The sequence below is a fragment of the Megalobrama amblycephala genome, linkage group LG17 (genome assembly GCF_018812025.1).
Source record: "Megalobrama amblycephala isolate DHTTF-2021 linkage group LG17, ASM1881202v1, whole genome shotgun sequence".
NCBI classification, from domain to species: Eukaryota; Metazoa; Chordata; class Actinopteri; order Cypriniformes; family Xenocyprididae; genus Megalobrama; species Megalobrama amblycephala.
The window spans coordinates 31,567,850-31,588,503 of record NC_063060.1 but is presented as its reverse complement, the minus strand read 5'-3'; the positions used below and the strand labels follow the sequence as shown (position 1 = coordinate 31,588,503).

General features: G+C 35.9%; 1 protein-coding gene across 4 annotated transcripts in view; it reads right to left on the bottom strand.

Annotated features, from left to right (window-relative positions):
- Window positions 1-20,654, bottom strand: part of stag1a (stromal antigen 1a) — a 59,572-nt gene that overhangs the window by 1,172 nt on the left and 37,746 nt on the right. Inside the window, exons 8-33 of one of the 4 annotated variants that reach the window (XM_048162295.1) lie at window positions 16,759-16,910; window positions 16,425-16,498; window positions 16,222-16,345; window positions 16,032-16,130; window positions 15,882-15,961; window positions 15,689-15,796; window positions 15,446-15,560; window positions 15,162-15,279; window positions 12,035-12,138; window positions 11,862-11,954; window positions 11,686-11,775; window positions 11,399-11,602; window positions 9,345-9,415; window positions 9,148-9,235; window positions 8,618-8,698; window positions 8,304-8,396; window positions 8,047-8,221; window positions 7,690-7,829; window positions 5,623-5,724; window positions 5,355-5,503; window positions 5,132-5,260; window positions 3,801-4,006; window positions 3,502-3,673; window positions 1,795-1,908; window positions 1,601-1,715; window positions 952-1,032 (exon numbers count right to left, since the gene is read on the bottom strand). In XM_048162295.1, the coding sequence (XP_048018252.1) occupies window positions 952-1,032; window positions 1,601-1,715; window positions 1,795-1,908; window positions 3,502-3,673; window positions 3,801-4,006; window positions 5,132-5,260; window positions 5,355-5,503; window positions 5,623-5,724; window positions 7,690-7,829; window positions 8,047-8,221; window positions 8,304-8,396; window positions 8,618-8,698; window positions 9,148-9,235; window positions 9,345-9,415; window positions 11,399-11,602; window positions 11,686-11,775; window positions 11,862-11,954; window positions 12,035-12,138; window positions 15,162-15,279; window positions 15,446-15,560; window positions 15,689-15,796; window positions 15,882-15,961; window positions 16,032-16,130; window positions 16,222-16,345; window positions 16,425-16,498; window positions 16,759-16,910 (3,077 nt within the window). Of the gene's footprint in view, window positions 1-951; window positions 1,033-1,600; window positions 1,716-1,794; window positions 1,909-3,501; window positions 3,712-3,800; window positions 4,007-5,131; window positions 5,261-5,354; window positions 5,504-5,622; window positions 5,725-7,689; window positions 7,830-8,046; window positions 8,222-8,303; window positions 8,397-8,617; window positions 8,699-9,147; window positions 9,236-9,344; window positions 9,416-11,398; window positions 11,603-11,685; window positions 11,776-11,861; window positions 11,955-12,034; window positions 12,139-15,161; window positions 15,280-15,445; window positions 15,561-15,688; window positions 15,797-15,881; window positions 15,962-16,031; window positions 16,131-16,221; window positions 16,346-16,424; window positions 16,499-16,758; window positions 16,911-20,654 lie in introns of those variants that run through there. The other 3 variants (XM_048162296.1, XR_007180707.1, XM_048162297.1) reach the window with 3 other exon arrangements.

The window sequence follows — 20,654 nt, the reverse complement described above, 5'->3', positions numbered from 1 at the left end:
GAAAAATTGTGATTTAAAAAGTTTTTTTGTTTGTAGGGATGCACGATTTGGCAAAAATTGTGATTATCAGATTGACTATATTATATTAAGATTACTATTGGAGGGCTGTCACTAACAATTATTTTGGTAATCGTCGATAATTTTGATGATTAATCGAGTAATCGGATATATATATATATTTTTTGTGGTAATAAAAATAGAACTAAGCAAAGACCTAAGCAATTAAAATGACTAAAAATACATATATAAATAACAATGAGGCAATAATATTTGGTTATTTGGTTCAAATAAAAAATTCAAAAGCAAGTAAACATATGGTTTTATAGAACAACACTGTTAAAATACATAACATAATGTAAATAATTTGATTGTTTATATTAATTATGTATTATAACACATGCCTGCAGAGGGTGCCAACAGCCTGGTGTTTTTACACTTTACAGCAGATCATTGGCCAAACGACAATAATTAAAATGTTCACTTAATCTTTAATATTTGGCCACATCCTTATGATAGAAATGCTACAGCAACTGTAATTACTTGAACAAGAATACATGGATATCAAAACATGCAAACTCAATCGAGTATAATTTGTAATTTAATTGAGGAATCATGACAGTGCTATGCTATTGTAGTATTTTGCTGTAAAAAAATATAAGTTTAGCTGTGACCCAAACTGGTGGCACTTGCAGCAAAGGAATTTGTGCGGAGCAACATTTACTCCAAATGGAGTCACTCCGAGACACTGAAAACATCGGATCGTGAGCTGCTCTTGTGTAAAAGAAAACAGTGCCGTGCTTCACTCTGAAACACGCATCTCATATATTTATTTAACTGAATTGCAGCCTTTGTGATTTGATAATCACACTAAACCATATCACACTGTTTGGTTTTATTTTGAATAATAATACATTTATATAATGAGTTAAAGCCTTAGCGACTCATTCTTACCGACTCATCCTCAATCATGGCTGCAGAGTCAAAGAAGTCTGGTCTCAGCTCTGCTCTCTCCCGCCTGTTCCTGGATGGAGGCTGCACGGGATTTAAGATAATGTGATTTAGAATTTTTGGTAACACTTTAGTTTAGGATCCAATTCTCACTATTAACTAGTTGCTTATTAGCATGCATATTACTAGGATCTTGGCTGTTTATTAGTACTTATAAAGCAGATATTAATGCCTTATTCTGCATGACCATATTCTACATCCCATAATAACTTAACAACGACCTTACTAACTATTAATAAGCAGTAATTTGGAGTTTATTGAGGCAAAAGTCACAGTTAATAGTGAGTATTGGACCCTAATCTAAAGTGTGCCCGATTTTTTTTCTATATTTAATTACATAAGTATTCTGAGACACTTATATTTAGTCGTATCATCTGATAAATGCTGGGCAATGATGTAACTTCTTCATTATGGTGGAAAAAGAGTCTTTATCCACTGATGGCCATTTGTATGCAACATACAAATTGCTAATATCTCATAGTATCATATAATTTTCTGGAGGGCTCTTAAAAGTGTGAAGCGGACTTAAATGTTTCCCTCATGATAGTCAATTGTAAAGGATTTGAGGACTGTGCTTGTCCTTGGACCTTACCAGATCAATGACCATAGTGTCTTCAAATTCCTCACTCATGTCTTCCAGCTGTCCTCGAGACGACATCATTACATCCTCAAAGATGGGCTCTGCGTCGTCCTCCATAAGACCACGTCTAGTTTAGAGAAATCAAATTAACATTAACTACAGCACTTTCCTCATTTGTGAAACATCCCATGTGTTTCTCCACGTACACAGTCTGTCGTACTCCTCCGCTACGAGCCTTCATGTAGTTCATGGCTGTGCGTTCTTTCCTGTTCACCTCCTCCATCTTTTGCTGGCCAAGCCAGGACATCTGCATCTGAGGACTGATCGAGAGGAAAACAACTTAATATACTGTGCACATACTAGTTGACATAAGCCAACCAGTGTTGTAATTGTTAACTAAAACTAAGACTAGTAAAAAAATTTTTGTTAATTGAAATAAATGTGAAATAAAATATAAATATTAGATGAAAAACAAACAAAAATGAGAAATACTGATTTGGCAGCTAACTGAATTAGAATAAGTTTAAGCTGAAGTACTAAAATGACTAAAACTGGAATAAAATATAGCTAAATATAAATATTAACCCTTTAAGCCCTGAAGGCATTTTTAGAGTTGTTTATTCTGAGTAACATACACAAAAGTATAAAATTATAGCAAGGAGTGTCTATCATTTGATAGAAAACATTTTACATTTTTAGAGAAAAATACATTTGGACATTCTCATGCTGAGAAACTGCTGATAAAATACACACAAAAAAATATACATAATATATTATAATTTTACATATCTTTCTTATATGACATGCAATAACTCAGGAAGGAAATAAGGTAGGAGGAAATAATTTTTTTTGGTGAAGTTCCCCTACATGTGAGCTGCATCTTGATAAAATTTTGTGGTGATAGCATATAGTAATCAAACATTACAGCATTTGAAACCAAGGTAGACTTTTTGTTTAGCCCCTGACGCCCCCTAATGGGCATTTTTAAAATCATTACCCAATGAGGAATATCTCGTGATCAACACATTGGATTATGTACTCATAATTTTGATTTTGGACTCATTCTAATAGTAAGAATCTGCTGTAAATAATGATGTGATGTGATTTTCCACAATCTGAGCATGTTTCGTGAAGTTCCGAAAATGTAACATAAATGCTGCATCCGTATATTATTTACATATCGGTCTTGCGGGGCTTCACATACGAAAACTCACTCAAGACACTCAAAACAATTATGCTTGTTATATTCTACTCTGTGATAAACAACATACGACACATGACTACATTGCAGTACATAGCACAAAAAAGCATTTATAAATTATGAAAAAAAAGTTTTAATTTTGCAGCAAATAACTCAGCACTACTAAGCTTTCAAATAACACCTATTTTGTGTTGATCAAGGTAGTAGTTTTGAAAAATATGTTTATTATTTTTTTCATAGCTAGGTGGCGCCCGCGGGCTGTATACTCCAGTTTAAAGGAACTATTCAGCACTAGTTAAGAGTTGATCAAAACGGTTAAAAATCAGAGTTTCTATTTTGTGTTATTCCTGTCAGTGGGTGCTTAGTAATTTGATGATGATTTTTTTTGCTGGGGGTGGTGTACCACCAATGGTACACTTCGGGTTTAAAGGGTTAATAAAATATTAAAAATGACAAAAGCACATAAAGTACTAAAATGTAAAACTCTTAAAACAGAAAATATAAAAATAAAAGCTAATCAAAATATAATAAATACTATAATAGTATATAAATAATATTAAAACAACACTGAAAACAACATTGAATACACAGCATGGCCAAAATGTTGGAGTAACTTCCTATTTATGCCCATGGTTTTGAAATGAAATGGATGCGTTGCTTGAGCACCTGCATTCTTTTGACCATGTAGTGTATTTTAAAATTGGGCACGCACTTATGAACATAGTCGGATTCAGACCCGGGCTCAGAGTCCTGGTCAGGGAGGTGCTCAGCAGCTTGCCGCGGGTTTTCTCGGAGCACGGTGGAAGTGAGCTGGGGTGTCTGCAGGGCTCCGGGAGTCTGTAGGGTGTCGTTCCTCATCATCCAAGAGCCCTCCACACTCTCCTCTGCGGAACCACGACAACACACACAAAACAGCCCATGACTGCTTACTTTTAGGCATCTTAGTCAACTGAACCAACCCACAGTCCTCCTGTCTTATATTAGTTTGATTACATATACTGGCATCCTCACCCTCTATGCGTTTCTTGTGTAGGGATGGACGGCCTTTCTTGCTTCGTATGGATCCAGCTTTGCTGCTGCTGCTGCCGCTGGTGATGGACATACGATCTTCATCTCCGCCCGTCAACAGAGAGTTCCTGTAGGAGATGAGCGGGAGCCAGATGTCCTCCCGCCTCTCCATCATCTGCTCTGTCATGAACTTTTCGAGATACGAGTGCCTGTAGAGTCAAAGAGAAAACAAAATGGTACCAACATATATGTATTAATATCATTTTAAAAAATGTATTACCATATATAAAAATATAAAAACATCTATAATAAACAAGGATATATAAATAAATTATATGATTTATATATTTTTTTTCTACCAAATATACATATATACCTATGGAAGAGGATTAGGGCCAAGCAATAATAAAAAAATAAAACCATCTCAAGACTAAAGTTGTTAAATTTCGAGAAAAAACTCGTTTAGATTTCAAGAAAAAAAGTCGAGATAAAATGTTGAGAATAAACTCATTAAATTACGAGAAAAAAGTTGTTAAATTACGAGAACAAATTTGTTAAATTATGAGAAAAATGTCGTTAAATTTCAAGAAAAAAGTCGAGATAAAATGTTGAGAATAAACTTATTAAATTATGAGAAAAAAGTCATTAAATTACGAGAACAAATTTGTTAAATTATGAGAAAAATGTCGTTAAATTTCGAGAAAAAAGTCGAGATAAAATGTTGAGAATAAACGTATTAAATTATGAGAAAAAAAGGCGTTAAACTACGAGAACAAATTCGTTAAATTATGAGAAAAAAGTTTGTTCTCAACTTTTTTCTCGTAATTTAATGACTTTATTCTCAACATTTTATCTAGACTTTTTTTCTCATAATTTAACAAATTTATTCTCAACATTTTATCGACTTTTTTCTCGAAATTTAACGAGTTTTTTTCTCGTAATTTAATGAGTTTATTCTCAACATTTTATTTAGACTTTTTTCTCGAAATTTAACGAGTTTTTTCTCGAAATTTAACAACTTTAATCTCGAGATGGTTTTATTATTTTATTATTGCTTGGCCCTAATCCTCTTCCGTAATACCAAATAATATAATATTTTAGATTTTTCCCTCACTTTTTATTTTATATAGTAAAAGTTTTTCCTTTTTCATACATTATAATACAATGTTTCTGCTCAAGTTGTCAAAGGTTCCATCCAATGAAAAGAAATTTTACTGAGTGAAAGATTATATGAAGTTCTAATGCACAGTGTCTCTATTACTAAATCAAGGTAAAGCTCAAGCACATGAGCATAAAAAAATCCATTAAACAAAGTGCTCTTTAGACCAACTTACACTGTTTTCTTGTCTTGGCGGAGCAGCTTTGAGGAAAATTCACAGAGAACCTCTAGGAAGGCCAGATTTGGAGGGGGATACTCCGGTCCTTTAGGATTCTGATACTTAAAGGCGAACTCAATCCCATCCCTGAATACAGCAAAAATATTTGTGAGAGGTTAAATAAAGAAGAGGTATGTTTGGTGTTTAATGAGTAATAATTCAAACATGAAACTTTACTTACTTGTGCAGTGTGGCCACAGCTTCTCTGGTTTTGATCTGGTCCAAGCCAAAGGTGAGGGCAAAGCGACGAGCCAATTCCTTAATGCCGCTCACATGAGATGAGGTCCTGTCTAAATTAGGCCCCTGATCCTGGATCAACTCATTAAAGAGCTGAAGAACAGAAATAATAACAGGATTATTACAGTTATTACACGATTAAAATGATAATGCGAATATCATATATTGATCTTATGCCAGAATATCCCTCAAAATGGAGGCTATCATCTCACCTGTTGTAAGCTAAGGATGAGTGTCTTGGCACACAGTATTTTGTCCGTCTGCCTGGTCTTACTTAGAGTCTCCTTGATGATGTCTCCATAATCATTGTAGTACTGCAAGTAGTTTACAAGTTATGAAAGCAGTTTGTTGTAACAGTTTAAGTATTATTCTGTCCACGGGAGCAGAGAACAGCAGGCATTTTCATGTCATTTTCTATGGGAGCTGAACGGCGTAGGGGATTGTGGCTATCAGTTGAGCAGAACAAGTGAAAAGTGCATCAAAAAAGAGAGATGTTCAACTTAACACTAGAACACTAGACAGCAGCAAACCACTACAATCAGTTTAATTCAGATATTGAATACTTTCATTGTGGTTGGAAAAATGTGTACAAACCCGATTCCAAAAAAGTTGGGATACTGTACAAATTGTGAATAAAAACAGAATGCAATGATGTGGAAGTTTCAAATTTCAATATTTTATTCAGAATAAAACATAGATGACATATCAAATGTTTAAACTGAGAAAATGTATCATTTTAAGGGAAAAATAAGTTGATTTTAAATTTCATGGCATCAACACATCTCAAAAAAGTTGGGACAAGGCCATGTTTACCACTGTGTGGCATCCCCTCTTCTTTTTATAACAGTCTGCAAACGTCTGGGGACTGAGGAGACAAGTTGTTCAAGTTTAGGAATAGGAATTTTGTCACATTCTTGTCTAATACAGGCTTCTAGTTGCTCAACTGTCCTAGGTCTTCTTTGTTGCATCTTCCTCTTTATGATGCGCCAAATGTTTTCTATGGGTGAAAGATCTGGACTGCAGGCTGGCCATTTCAGTACCCGGATCCTTCTTCTACGCAGCCATGATGTTGTAATTGATGCAGTATATGGTCTGGCATTGTCATGTTGGAAAATGCAAGGTCTTCCCTGAAAGAGACGACGTCTGGATGGGAGCATATGTTGTTCTAGAGCTTGGATATACCTTTCAGCATTGATGGTGCCTTTCCAGATGTGTAAGCTGCCCATGCCACACGCACTCATGCAACCCCATACCATCAGAGATGCAGGCTTCTGAACTGAGCACTGATAACAATTTGGGTTGTCCTTGTCCTCTTTAGTCCGGATGACATGGCGTCCCAGTTTTCCAAAAAGAGCTTCAAATTTTGATTCGTCTGACAACAGTTTTCCACTTTGCCACAGTCCATTTTAAATGAGCCTTGGCCCAGAGAAAATGCCTGCGCTTCTGGATCATGTTTAGATATGGCTTCTTTTTTGACCTATAGAGTTTTAGCTGGCAACGGCGAATGGCACGGTGGATTGTGTTCACGACAATGTTTTCTGGAAGTATTCCTGAGCCCATGTTGTAATTTTCATTACAGTAGCATTCCTGTATGTGATGCAGTGCCGTCTAAGGGCCTGAAGATCACGGGCATCCAGTATGGTTTTCCGGCTTTGACCCTTACGCACAGATTGTTCCAAATTCTCTGAATCTTTGGATGATATTATGCACTGTAGATGATAATAACTTCAAACTCTTTGCAATTTTTCTCTGAGAAACTCCTTTCTGATATTGCTCCACTATTTTTCGCCGCAGCATTGGGGGAATTGGTGATCCTCTGCCCATCTTGACTTCTGAGAGACACTGGCACTCTGAGAGGCTCTTTTTATACCATGTTTATATCATGTTGCCAATTGACCTAATAAGTTGCAAATTGGTCCTCCAGCTGTTCCTTATATGTACATTTAACTTTTCCAGCCTCTTATTGCTACCTGTCCCAACTTTTTTGGAATGTGTAGCTCTCATGAAATCCAAAATAAGCCAATATTTGGCATGACATTTCAAAATGTCTCACTTTCAACATTTGATATGTTATCTATATTCTATTGTGAATAAAATATAAGTTTATGAGATTTGTAAATTATTGCATTCCTTTTTTATTCACAATTTGTACAGCGTCCCAACTTTTTTGGAATTGGGTTTGTATGTATACTTTAGCGATTCAGAAATAAAAGACAACTGCACAAGATTTCTTCCACTCCAGTGGACATGTCAGTTAAGGTGATGACTGGCTGTCTTACCTTCATGTAGTGTTTGAAGATATCTGCAGCAGCTGGCATGTCTACTATATCATAAATGATGAGCTTGCTGAAAGCAGCTAGAAGGTTCCTCCTCTTGTGTAAGGCCTCAATCTTGTTAGCTTCATCCTCCTCATCACCCTCTACGTAAAAAAACATGAAAACACATCAGCTAGACTTTAAAATATTATTGAAAAGCCTCTTATGGAGTTTTACATCTTCTCAATATCTGACAGATATCCCATTGGATACATCCATCTCAACCACTGGCTCTCATTCACTAACTGTATGCATGTGCTTGTTTAAAATGAAAAACTTTTAATTGACCACATCATTCATACAGTCTGTCTGTAGGCTCACCTATGCTCTGATTCTCATCATCCTGGTCAATAAACACATGGTCTAGGATGAAGTTGAGCAGCTCGTTCTGTAGGGTGCTGTCTGGATTGAAGACCAGAGGTTGCAGACCCTCTCTGGCCCCTGTGGTGAGCTGGTGACTAAAGATCATCAGCAGGTCGCATAGCAGCATGAACGCCTAGAGGAAGAAATGGGAAGATGGTGCAGTCGCAGCTTGAACGACTCTTGCACAGACACGTCGCTCCTGATCTTTAGCTTACCTGCTCTTTAACCGGTGTGTTAACGTTTGATAAACACTGCTGACACACAGCTAGAAAAGATTTGACAACCCTCCGTAGTGCTAGAAGGTCATCCTGAAATCAAACAGAAAAATTGTCTTTGGTTGAAAGTTGCAATAATCATTTAATAAACGCACCTTTATTGGTTGTTCGGCCTGGTCATATTCAATAAAAGATAAGATCAATTCTGGATATAAAAACAATGGATGAATGGTTCAGTGCTGCTAATGAAAAGGTTGCAGTGTATTCAAAACCACCTGCTAAATAATAAGGCATTAAATAGATGCCTTACAGACCTTGGATGGAGATCCCTCTGTGATTTTCACCAGCTGCCACAGTATAGAGTAATGAGAACACTGAAGAGCCTGCACTGCTATCTACAAACCACACAATGAAACACACTCAGCTTCAGAACATAACATGATCTACATAAAATCTGCATTAGTCACCTGAAAATCTTCAATAACTGCGTGATCTTACGGAGAGAAAAAAACAAAAAAAACAATTGTATGATACAAAACTTTTTCCTTTTTCTTTCTAATGAAATAAATCAGTATTTCATGTGCAATTCTCAGTACTCTAATAAAGAAAGTCATCCATTTTGAAGATTGTTTTGTAAAATTTTGTAAATAACAGGCAACAAAAACTTCCACAATGTATAAATACTAAACAAGAAGTATAGAGACTTAAATAATGCTGCTTTTTTACAGCAGTACTGAGAACAGTCATGAAAATAATGTCATAATGCAATTAATTGGGTTGAAATGTGACATGTTCTTGACAGGCTTCATGAGATTCCTCCATCTCATATCTGAAACAGACGCACCTGCTCTGGCATAGAGCCCTGCTCTATTCCCGTCCTTAGCAACCTGTAGCAGTTCCCAAACAAATCCCATCTGGTCAAGTCATGAGCACTGATGGAGAGGAGAAACGGACACATTGCTTGATAATTGGCACTGAATGACTCCAAGTGGTCAGAAGTAACTTGCTTTTGCACAGTAATTTAAAAAGACAGCAGCGTACTTGTGAAAGGCTGTGAGTCTCTTAAGAGTGGAGAGAACGTTGTAGATGTCATCGTCATCTGCCTCTTCCCCCTGTAAATGAGGCAGACATTCATAAATGTTTGATCAGAGAACCTGACATAAATCTAAGAATCATACACGGTCGTTCACCAACTTTACTTTTATACTCTACCATTAGTAACTCATCACAAGTAACTTGAGTTACATAATCAGATTACTTTTTCAAATAACTAGTAAAGTAACGATTTACTTTTTTAATTTACAACAAACTGTGTTACTTTTTCAAATACAATTTACTTTTTCACATTTAGTGACTGCCAGCTCTCCTGTCCTGTCCCCCGACTACTGATTTCTGCTAGTCGATTTCTGATCAAAACAATACTACTTGTGGTTCATGCTACTATAAATGAAAAGACATGGAATTGTTCTTATCAATAAATGTTTATTAATTCATATCCTAATGCAACAATTATAAGTAAACTCTCAAAACATTATCATTATGACATTACATATTTAAATTTTCATGTAACAGATTAAAGCCAAATAAACCCGTGATAACCCGGGTTGCGTCAACAGATGATGATCATGTATCTACGATAGCCAGAGATAGTCAAAGGCATCAAATATTGGAAATATTAAGAGGATTTGGCATTTCCAATTAATGTAGGCCTGTTACATTCTTATAGTCTATTATTATTACTATGATTAGGCTACTTTTGTTATTAAATTAATATTAATAAATATGCCCCGCAATAACTTCATAGCGCATAACTGATGTGCTGTGAGGATAATAAATGTTTTAAACATTTTTTAGGGCTATAATACAATGAATTATAGGCCTATAATTAAAATTATTAATAGTCTATAATATTTCCTAACACTGACTGCAGTCATCAATGAAAATTAAGAGCTACTTTAAGCACAGACTTAAAAAATAAAACCTGTTTAACATGAAATACTATTATTCTTATTTGTTTCACTATATACAGGCCACAATAAAAATAATGGAATAAATTAAGACAGTTATATACTGTTATCAGCATATTATGTTGAAATTTGTCTCTGAGAGAATATGGTCCGTTAATGCAGCGTCAGACAGCTCCGTCACATTTTACTTTCACTTTGAATACTGACCGAGGATAAGCTTTCACCGGCATAACTCTTGCGCAAAGTTTGCATGTTGCTTCTTGTGTGATATCCATTGGCTCCCCTTTTTTGGTTTAAAACAGAAAGATTTACAATATCGTGACGTATCTCTCTTTTTTTACATTCATTTATGGTTAATGCACGCTCGAGTAGTTGAAGTAGTAGATCTCTCGACTACTTGACTAGTCTATGCAAGCCCTACTGCGCCGTGTGAACATGATGGTTATTGTAGTTCTAGACTAAATGTGAACATTCATTTACTCATCTAATTTGCACAAAAACGTTAAGTATTCCTCAAAACAAATAAAAAGTGAAATGCAATCTCAGAATTTTATGCAAACCTTTAATAATTAACTATATTAAATTACTCAAATATACTTTATGTATTTAATCTCACTTTATTAACCAATGTCTTTGCTGCTAATCTTTAATGATCTAATTCAACTATTCTAATTCTAATTCTAATTACTTTAGATTAGATTTAGAAATAAGAGTGTTGAACTTCCTTCTCCTGTACCCTATTTTTCTTCAATCCAGAATGGCAGCACATATTCATTTCAATTTTGGTGTGAAAGGGCCTTAACATTTGCCAAAAATAGAACTTTTTTTGTTGTTATTAAAAAACAAACAAGCAACTCATTTGGTTGCAGTGAATAATCGGTGAATAATGACAAAAATTTCAGTCTGTTCCTCAAACAAAGCTATCATATTGCTTATGATGCATTTTTGATGTACTTTTCAGCTGTCGAAAAGAGCTGCAATGTTAAAACATAACAGCATAAAAGTTTGGGATGACACGAGGCTGATTAAATAACATCAGATTTGTCATTTTTCTGAAAATCTTTTGTAATTGATGTTATACTTTAACAATCTCTCTAAGTCTGTCCGTCACCTCCACAGAGCCCTCACCGCCTGCAGCAGCTCCTCTACCGAGTGGTTGAAGCGGTCGGTTAGTTCATCGATGAGCTGACTGCGGCCGATGTCAACGCGGTTCATGATAGTGTACTCCTCACTGCACAAGATGCTGTAGGTCTTACTGCAGGCCTCCAGCACCTCCGTGTCCGTGTGCTTCTCCACCACGAACTTGATCTGCTTGAGCAATGCATCCAAGTGCTGGAACATGCAAATTCAGTCTATCAGCTAACGGTGAATGAAATTTAAGCATTCACTGAGATCCTGATGGAGAAACTGCTTACCTTCTCCATTCTCCCAGCACTGTACACATCCAGGTCAAAGAACTGTGGGATCTGTAGGAGGTTGGCTACTTTCTCTGCATCTGTCTGGTACTGTGAGTGGAAAATGAGTTAATCAGCATATGAATGAGCCATTTATGATGTACAAGAGCATGAAAACAGAAGACTTTTCATCCTACTTTTGAGAGTAACATGGGAAGAGCCATGATGAAGTGCTCCGTTAATTTGTTTTTGTCATCTATCTGCGTCTTCCTTTCCTTTGCAGTCAAGACCTACACAGAAAGAAAGCTTCAACTAAATACTGATGGCAAAAAATGGTTTTATAATAATGCTTTTCAGGTAAAGGTCTTACCCTTTTCCCAGTCCCTCTCCCCACAGGAGGGTGGGCCTCAGCAGCCTGACGAATAGTACAGACAGTCAGCTCGATCAGAGAACTCTCCTGCCTGTCGGACAACACTGAAGACAAACAGAGAGTCAGAGAGAGAGCTGTGCTTATGGTGCATATGCACATATTTGGCCATTTAGGAGAATATAAGGGTATAACTCTTTTCCATTTTAATATATTTAAAATATTGTGATGGCAAAGGTGAATTTTCAGCAGTCCTCACTCCAGTCTTCAGGGTCACATGATCCTTCAGAAATCATTCTAATATACTGATTCGGTGCTCAGGAAACATTTCTTATTACTATCAATGTCAAAAACAATTGCGCTGCTATAATATTTTTGTGGAAACCAATATTTTTTTTTGATTAATAGAATTACTTTGCTGAATAAAAGTATTAATTTCTTTCAAAAAATAAAATCTTACTGACCCAAAAGTTTTGAAAGGTAGAATACAGTGTTAATTTTTAAAATTCTGACAAATTATTCGTCAACGACATTTTTTCACGGACGAAAAGGAGACGATGACTAAATAAAAATGCGCTTTGAATGACTAAAACTATGATGAAAATCTACTCTAATTATTGGCAACGAATAAAAACGAGAGGAATGATAGAGAGGGACGATTTCGGAAAAAATTTCCAGTCAGGACTGCTGTCATTTGAAGTTTAACGTGCTGATCTAACCGCGGGAAAACGTGACGCTATTGCTCACTCTACAGGCTCGCCTAACAACACTTCAGACTGCTTCCCAATTAATGAATAGCGCACATTTATTCTAAGCAATTGCTTATAAGCTAATGTTGATGAATTATGACAATGTTTACTACACAATGCTTATATGGTAGTATGTTTTAGATGGTTGTAAGAATGCATATTTTATCTCCCTCATCTGAATTTAAATGAGTAGCCTGCTACAGTGCTGATTGCAGACATTTCAGAATAAGAGTCGCGGTGTATTTCGGGATGGTTTATAATTATTATTTTTTCCTTGTCATTATTGTTATTTTGTTTACACAATAAACTATATTAAACGTAGTAACATTAATCATATAGTAAACTACTGTATCTTCTGTCAGAGGAAGGAAAGACTAAGAACATTGACACATTATTCAATATATTTTACAAGTATAAGGGTTATTATAGTTAACTAAACCTAAAACCATAAAAAAAACTTCATTACTTGAAATAAACATTAACTGAAATAGAAAATAAATATATATAAAAATGTAAACTATTTTTATTTCACTATTTTATTAAGCTTTAGCTTAACCTGATGTACTGAAATAACACAGAAATAAAAAACTATATAGACATTTAAAATCAAAAACTAAAAAACATGAAAAATTGCTAAAACTTTTAACTAAAATTACAATGAAAGCAGAAAAACAAAAAATCAAATCTAATCAAAATGAACAAAAACTATAATAGTACCTCAATGATAAGTGTGTCAATCCCTGACAAGTACTGAATTGATCTCTCTTTCGTGTCTTTTTGCACTTGAACGGTTGAAAACCGTCCGCTTTGGCGAGTAAAGTACAGTTGGTTGTCTTAAGTGAACATAAACAGTTTGGAGAATATCAGATGTATATCAGTGTATTGGATCTGTGTATTATTAGAGAAATGCTTACTTAATGCATTACAATTTAACTAAATTAGATTTTAGCCAACTAAAACTACTGTAGATATAGTTGACTAAAACTAGACTAAAACAATTTCCAATGACTAAAATATGACTAAAACTAAATGGCATTTTAGTCAAAAGACTACGACTAAAACTAAATCAAAATTTGCTGTCAAAATTAACACTGGTAGAGTATATCATCAAATTTTGGCTTCAGAAAAGCCAAGAACATTTACTGCCTAGTTAAACAGATACAGTTCATGAAGCACATGTACCATAGCATGTTTTCACACTACATAGTGTAAGTCGTCACAATGGAATTCACAATGAAATTATTTGTAATGCCTATAATTAATTAGCCTGGATGCCAGCCGAACTTAGACCTGCCCACAACATTTTGAGGTCGGGGAGTTCGGTCTGGACTCGATCCGTAGAGGAGTAATTATGCCCGAACAGAAACTGTTCGGACCAATCACATTGTCAGGGCGATGATTGACAGATTATCACCAGAAACGTAATCGTCTACGTCATCAAAGAGCGCTTGGGGAGTTTGATTGACAAGCGATCTAACCAATCAGAACGCCGCATCCGCCGTTTTGTCCGACAAAGCAGTCAGGAGTTAGAAGATTAAACTCGGTGGAGTTAAACTTGAAAAATTGTGCATATTGACGTCTTTCCGCGTTTGAAACAACATTCATTCTCATGTTCATTCATGTTTATTTGATTATACTATCGGTTCACGAGCCTCTTGAGCTGAGGCGCTACAGCAGTCGGTCACGATCATGGTCACAACACATTAAAGAGCCACAAAACGGTTTTTATTATTTGATTTTTTTTTAATAACTACAGTTTGAAAGCTGGGACTTTGTTTAATATCATAAGTAACCTGCTCTGTCTCGTCTGTCGATGTGTTGTCAGTTTCCTCTTTGCTCCGCGATGTATTTTCCACTCTGTGTGGCGTGACAGCGCCACGGCTTGTCGGACAAAGCAACAGTAAGGGGGGCGGGTCTTTGCGAAAGGTCAATTAGTTTACAACAATGATGACTGTTGAAGAACTGAGATGTGTTACTTAGATTCCGCCATCGCGTCTGTTATAGAAGATATCGACAGCGCATTAATTTTTAAAAAGGAACAGAGGACCGCGATCAAGGCATTTGTCGATGGGAGAGATGTCTTTGCCGCCCCCATAATCAAAGCCCAATGGAGCAGTATCAGACTCATATTCGAACTAGAATTGAGTATGACCACGTCAGGCTAATAATTAATAGGATGTTTAAATTTTAACAGTAAATCAATTATAGAACATAAAACAAATAATGAAACAGCACAAGTTTTGAACATAAAAAGCTAAACTTTCGTCTGAGAAAACAACAGTTTTTGAGATAAAACCTTTTGTGACAACTTGTCTCCACTATGCTTCATCTACTATGATCTACTATGGGTGGCCGTAAAACCCCTCTCAGGGTGACCATACCCTCCTCGCCCTGCACTGGCTCCTCCAGCAGCAGTTCGGTCATGCACTCCCAGTCCTTCAACAGCTCCTGAGAGCTTTCCCACAAACTGTCCACTAGATAGGCAGCATGTTCATGCAGCTGGAAACACAAACACATGTAGACCGTGTGAGCTTTGACACAAACACAAGAGATTCTGACCAATATAAACAAAACTACCTGGATTCTAGTGACACCTCAGGAGACAAATATTATGTTAACCTATCATACTTCATCGTAAGCAGCTGATCATCAGTTGTGGCCTTACCTCACTCTCCAGAAAGAAGAGCACCAGCATGCGGATGAGGTTTCCGTTTGGGCTGCTCCTGCCCCTGCGTTTGGCCAGAGCCTCCTCTGCCTGAGGATCATGTCTGCTAAACAACCTACACATGACGCAGCACAGAAAGTGGACACAAAAAATTAAAAATAATATATAAAAAATGAGGGAAAAAAAGAAATAAAATAAAACAAAAAAGTTTATTTTATAGAGAAAGTATGCAAGCTGGCTCACTTTCGATGTAGAAACTCCCCAGCAGCCACTGCCACAGGCCTGTGAGCGGAGTACACTAGATGATAGACATTCTCACAGTCTTCATTAGACAGTGCGTCCTCACTACCCCTGAACAAATGAAGAACATTTGATTGAGGAAAGCATCCAGACTGCTGTTATGTACAGCATTTGATAGCATCTGAGCTTCACTCACTGAAGGATTAGTGTGACCAGTCTAATGGCCTCCACAGCCACATCATATTCTTTATCCAGCGTCATAGACACAATACGGTCCTGTGAGGAGATTGTATTGTCATAAAGACATTCAGAGAATTGTAATACCTCTCCTGGACTGTGTTCTTACCTTGAAGCGGTTTGTGAAGAGCTCGAGCTTTGGAAACAGTTCACGGTTTGTGTAGAGGTTTTGTAAGGCTTTTAAACACTTCAAGCGTACTTCACCTTGCTTGAAATGGAGAATGCTGATATTAATACACTGAAAAAGAAGTATTACAGGGGCAAAAGTGCCGCTCCTAGTGTATTCGGATATGGCATACCCGGTCGTGTAACGTCCAGCCCACGTACTTCAGGTAGCTGTCATTCAGGAAGGCATCGCTGTACATTTTCATCCACACACCGATCTCCTCTATACAAATGGCTCTGATTTCAGCTATTGCATCTCTGCCAGTCACACAGAAGATGAGATCAGATTCACAACTACATGTACGCTATTATTATGAGAAGATACAACTTTGGTCACCTGTAACGATGAACAAAGATTCCCTTGAAGATCGAGTTCATCATGTTTTCGATTTCATCTTGGTTTTCTTGAAGCTGGTGAGAAAGTTTGTTCATATGAGTAAATGATCAGCAGTATAATGACTGTATATTGACACAATCTGACTTTTCACATGTTCTGTCTTCATTTTGCAGGAATTCTGTGGAATATGTGTAGGACTTTGTTAACAGGTGTTTAAATTCTGTGGAAATCTGCAGATCTTTCTCAGATCTGTGCATTGGATTTCATGTGGACCTGTCAGTCTACAAAAAAATAACAAGGGTCTAGAAAGACAGGAGTGCTTAAGGTGTAATACCTCTTTCCTCTTATGGAGTAGGAGTTCCAGCTTCTCAGTTGCTCTCTTTCCCACCATTTTGTTGCGTTCAGCTTCGTACTGTCTCTGTGTGTTGTCCTGGTTAATGCTCAGGTTCAGAGCTACGTTCACCAGAGCTGTCATGAGCTTCATGGCTGAGGAACAGGAATAAAGGAGAGGTATGCAAACTCATTTTTTAACAGAATTTAAAAATATTTCTCTCTACTTCAGTTGTCTCAGACTGTTGTTTTTATGGAACCCATTAAATATGACAAATTAGTTACATTTATTAATAATATGAATTATTATTTTTTTATGATTAAATTACAATTTTTTTTATTAATATACAAAAGAAATATATAGCTATAATATTAATACTGTTGAACTGTAAAATAAAAAAAAGTATTTAATCATACAGAACAATAATAACAGGGTTTCTACAGGTTTCATCAAATCTTATTTAATACTTTTTAATGGCAATTTTTAAAATTTTTAATGCCATATATATATATATATATATATATATATATATATATATATATATGCCGCTAAATGTCGACAGATGACGACATACGGCAATTAGAAAATTCATCATGTCATTGTTGCATTCGCATTCTGCCAAGTGTCAGCCCTTTACATTTGTTTGCTTCTCTGCTGCTACCCTTTTGCTCACATAATATATTTTATCACAGCCAAACTCCCAATAAAATTGAATAAAAATAAAAATAAAATAAAAAACTATATATTTTTTCTGTTTTGGTTGTCAGACAATATGAAATGGTGACTGAAACGCAGCCTATTAAGATTACACAGGGCTCGACATTAAGCCTTGTCATGTGGACAAGAGTAAATTGGTCACTTGTACGAGTAAAACAGTAGCTTGTCCGGGAAAAAAAAGTTTTTTGTTTTTTTTTGTGGTAGAAATATAAATTTGTTCTGAAGCAATATCCTTTCAGAATATTGCAGCTTTGACATATGTAAATCTGAATATTTTTGATTGATTACAACTGCATTAAATAATGTTATATGATTGTTTTAAAGGTCCCGTTCTTCGTGATCCTATGTTTCAAACTTTAGTTAGTGTGTAATGTTGTTGTTAGAGTATAAATAAAGTCTGTAAAATTTTAAAGCTCAAAGTTCAATGCAAGCAAGATATTTTATTTAACAGAAGTCGCCTACATCGAACGGCCAGTTTGGACTACATCCCTCTACTTCCTTCTTTAATGATGTCACTAAAACAGTTTTTTGACTAACCTCCGGCCACAGGAATACACAAAAAAGGGGGCGTGGTCTTGTTGCACTCCCACGGAGAAGAGCAAGAGTTGTGTTTGTAGAGTGTGTTTGTCGCCATGTCGTCGAAACGCTGTTATTTTCATCCCGCAGTCCAATCACCTTTGTTTGGCCTTCCCAGGGACGCTGTACTTAGAGATCAATGGTTACAATTTATGTTTAACTCGGTTCCCGAAGATTATAATCCACATGTAAAACTATGTGCAGCACATTTTGCTGAGGACAGCTTCCTCAATCTCAATCAGTTTAATGCTGGATTCGCACAAAGATTATTCTTGAAAGATGGAGCAGTTCCCTCTTTGTCTGGAGAAGGCGTTGTTTATGGACCACAACCGGTAAGCTAAGCTGCTGTCGAATCACAACACAGGAACCGCTGGCACAATCAGAACTCGTTACGTATTTCTGAAGGAGGGACTTCATAGAACAAGGAAGTCATCAGCCCGTTTTTATGAAAGTGGAAACAGCGGTATACAGATAAGTAAATTATGTGAAAAATACTGTGTTTTTTTACACGCGAAACATGAACACATGTTATATTGCACACTATAAACACAATCAAAGCTTCAAAAAACCATGAAAAACGGGACCTTTAAATATTTTTTGAAAATACAAATATGAAATGTTGGAGGGGAAATTATATTTTAAAAATGAAACTAAACCACCAGTAGGTGGCGTCAAGTAACCGTCTTAATAAGTGGGTCATTGATTCATTCATTCAAACGATTCATTCCAATGGCTGATTCATTCAAGAATGAGGCAGTTGTTTATGAATGGATCGTTAAATCTTTGAGTCAACCGATTTGTTCAAAACGCTGAATCATTCAGTAATGAAAACAAGGCTGAGTGTTGCGCTTTGGTTCTGCTGTGATCTTTGTTTGAAACTATTTTTGCTGCTAAAATAGAACAAAAACAGTCAATGTTCCTTCTAAAATGTAAGTGGCTTAATATTAACTACTTGTTAATTGAGCTGTTGTATGAAATCAGTGTCACATTTTTAATCGTGATGGTAGCCTATTTAGGAAAACAGCATTCTTGGTTGTGTGGTTTTGCTTACCAGTATAAAGTTATAAAAACTCCACATTTTGAATTGTTACCACAGTATGTTTAACTGAGTTTCTTTTTGTGTGTTTCGCTCATGTTTCCATTTCTCCTCGAGATGGTGCGCGAGCCTCAACAGCGCAACCTTGTTATCGTCAGTACTTTATACAGCCAATTATCATCCACTGTCGATCGCCACTTACACTAAATGTAATAAAATCAGTCATACTCGTGTTTTGGTGATTCCCAAGTTGCTGTTTTTTTGTTTTGTTTTGTTTTTTGTTTTTTTTGGGTATTGATGTTTTAATCAGGTCCTTGTCTGATCAGGAAAGTAAAGTTCGAGCCCTGACATGTTAAACCTGCACTAAAATCCTGATTTATAATCGAGACGTTGTCTGACAAAATCACCACACACATAAGATAAAGACAGTTGCTGTGATTTTGGCTATATGTACACGTAAAATGATCACTCAAGTTAGAAGCAATAGTATCTATTTTATTTGTTCTCTGACAGAGCGCACATCCTCAATGCTGAACCAGAGAGGCTGAACGGCTTTTCCTGCGCCTGCGGCAGGAAAGCAATCTCGCGCTCGTGTGGCAGTACCGGTGGGTCTCGGTTAACAAGTCTCTATATTTGTCAAAACACGCTTTCTTAGAAAAAAGTCGCAAAAGCTAAGTTGGCAACAGCCTTCCGTCTCCAGGTCCCAGCCCGCTACTGTCCAAACCGGCATTATGGCAATTTTGCACCGGCCGGAGGCAATTACCAAACTGGTTCCGTGTGCGTATCACACCAATGTACATATTTTGCGACAGCAAATCAGTGTTATTATTTATTTAGGCTTTATTCAATATATAAACTGGTTACGGAAGAGGATTAGGGCCAAGCAATAATAAAAAAATAAAACCATCTCGAGATTAAAGTTGTTAAATTTTGAGAAAAAACTGGTTAAATTTTGAGAAAAAAGTCGAGATAAAATGTTGAGAATAAACTCATTAAATTACGAGAAAAAACTCATTAAATTTCGAGAAAAAAGTCAAGATAAAATGTTGAGAATAAACTCGTTAAATTACGAGAAAAAACTCGTTAAATTTCGAGAAAAAAGTCGAGAGAAAATGTTGAGAATAAAGTCATTAAATTACAAGAAAAAACTCGTTACATTTCGAGGAAAAAAGTCGAGATAAAATGTTGAGAATAAAGTCATTAAATTACGAGAACAAATTCGTTAAATTATGAGAAAAATGTCGTCAAATTTCGAGAAAAAAGTTGAGATAAAATGTTGAGAATAAACTCATTAAATTATGAGAATAAACTCATTAAATTACGAGAAACAAGTCGTAATTTAACAAATTTGTTCTCGTAATTTAACTACTTTTTTCTTATAATTTAATGAGTTTATTCTCAACATATTATCTCGACTTTTTTCTCGAAATTTAACGACATTTTTCTCATAATTTAATGAATTTGTTCTCGTAATTTAACGACTTTTTTCTCGTAATTTAATGACTTTATTCTCAACATTTTATCTTGACTTTTTTCTTGAAATTTAACGACTTTTTTCTCGTAATTTAAT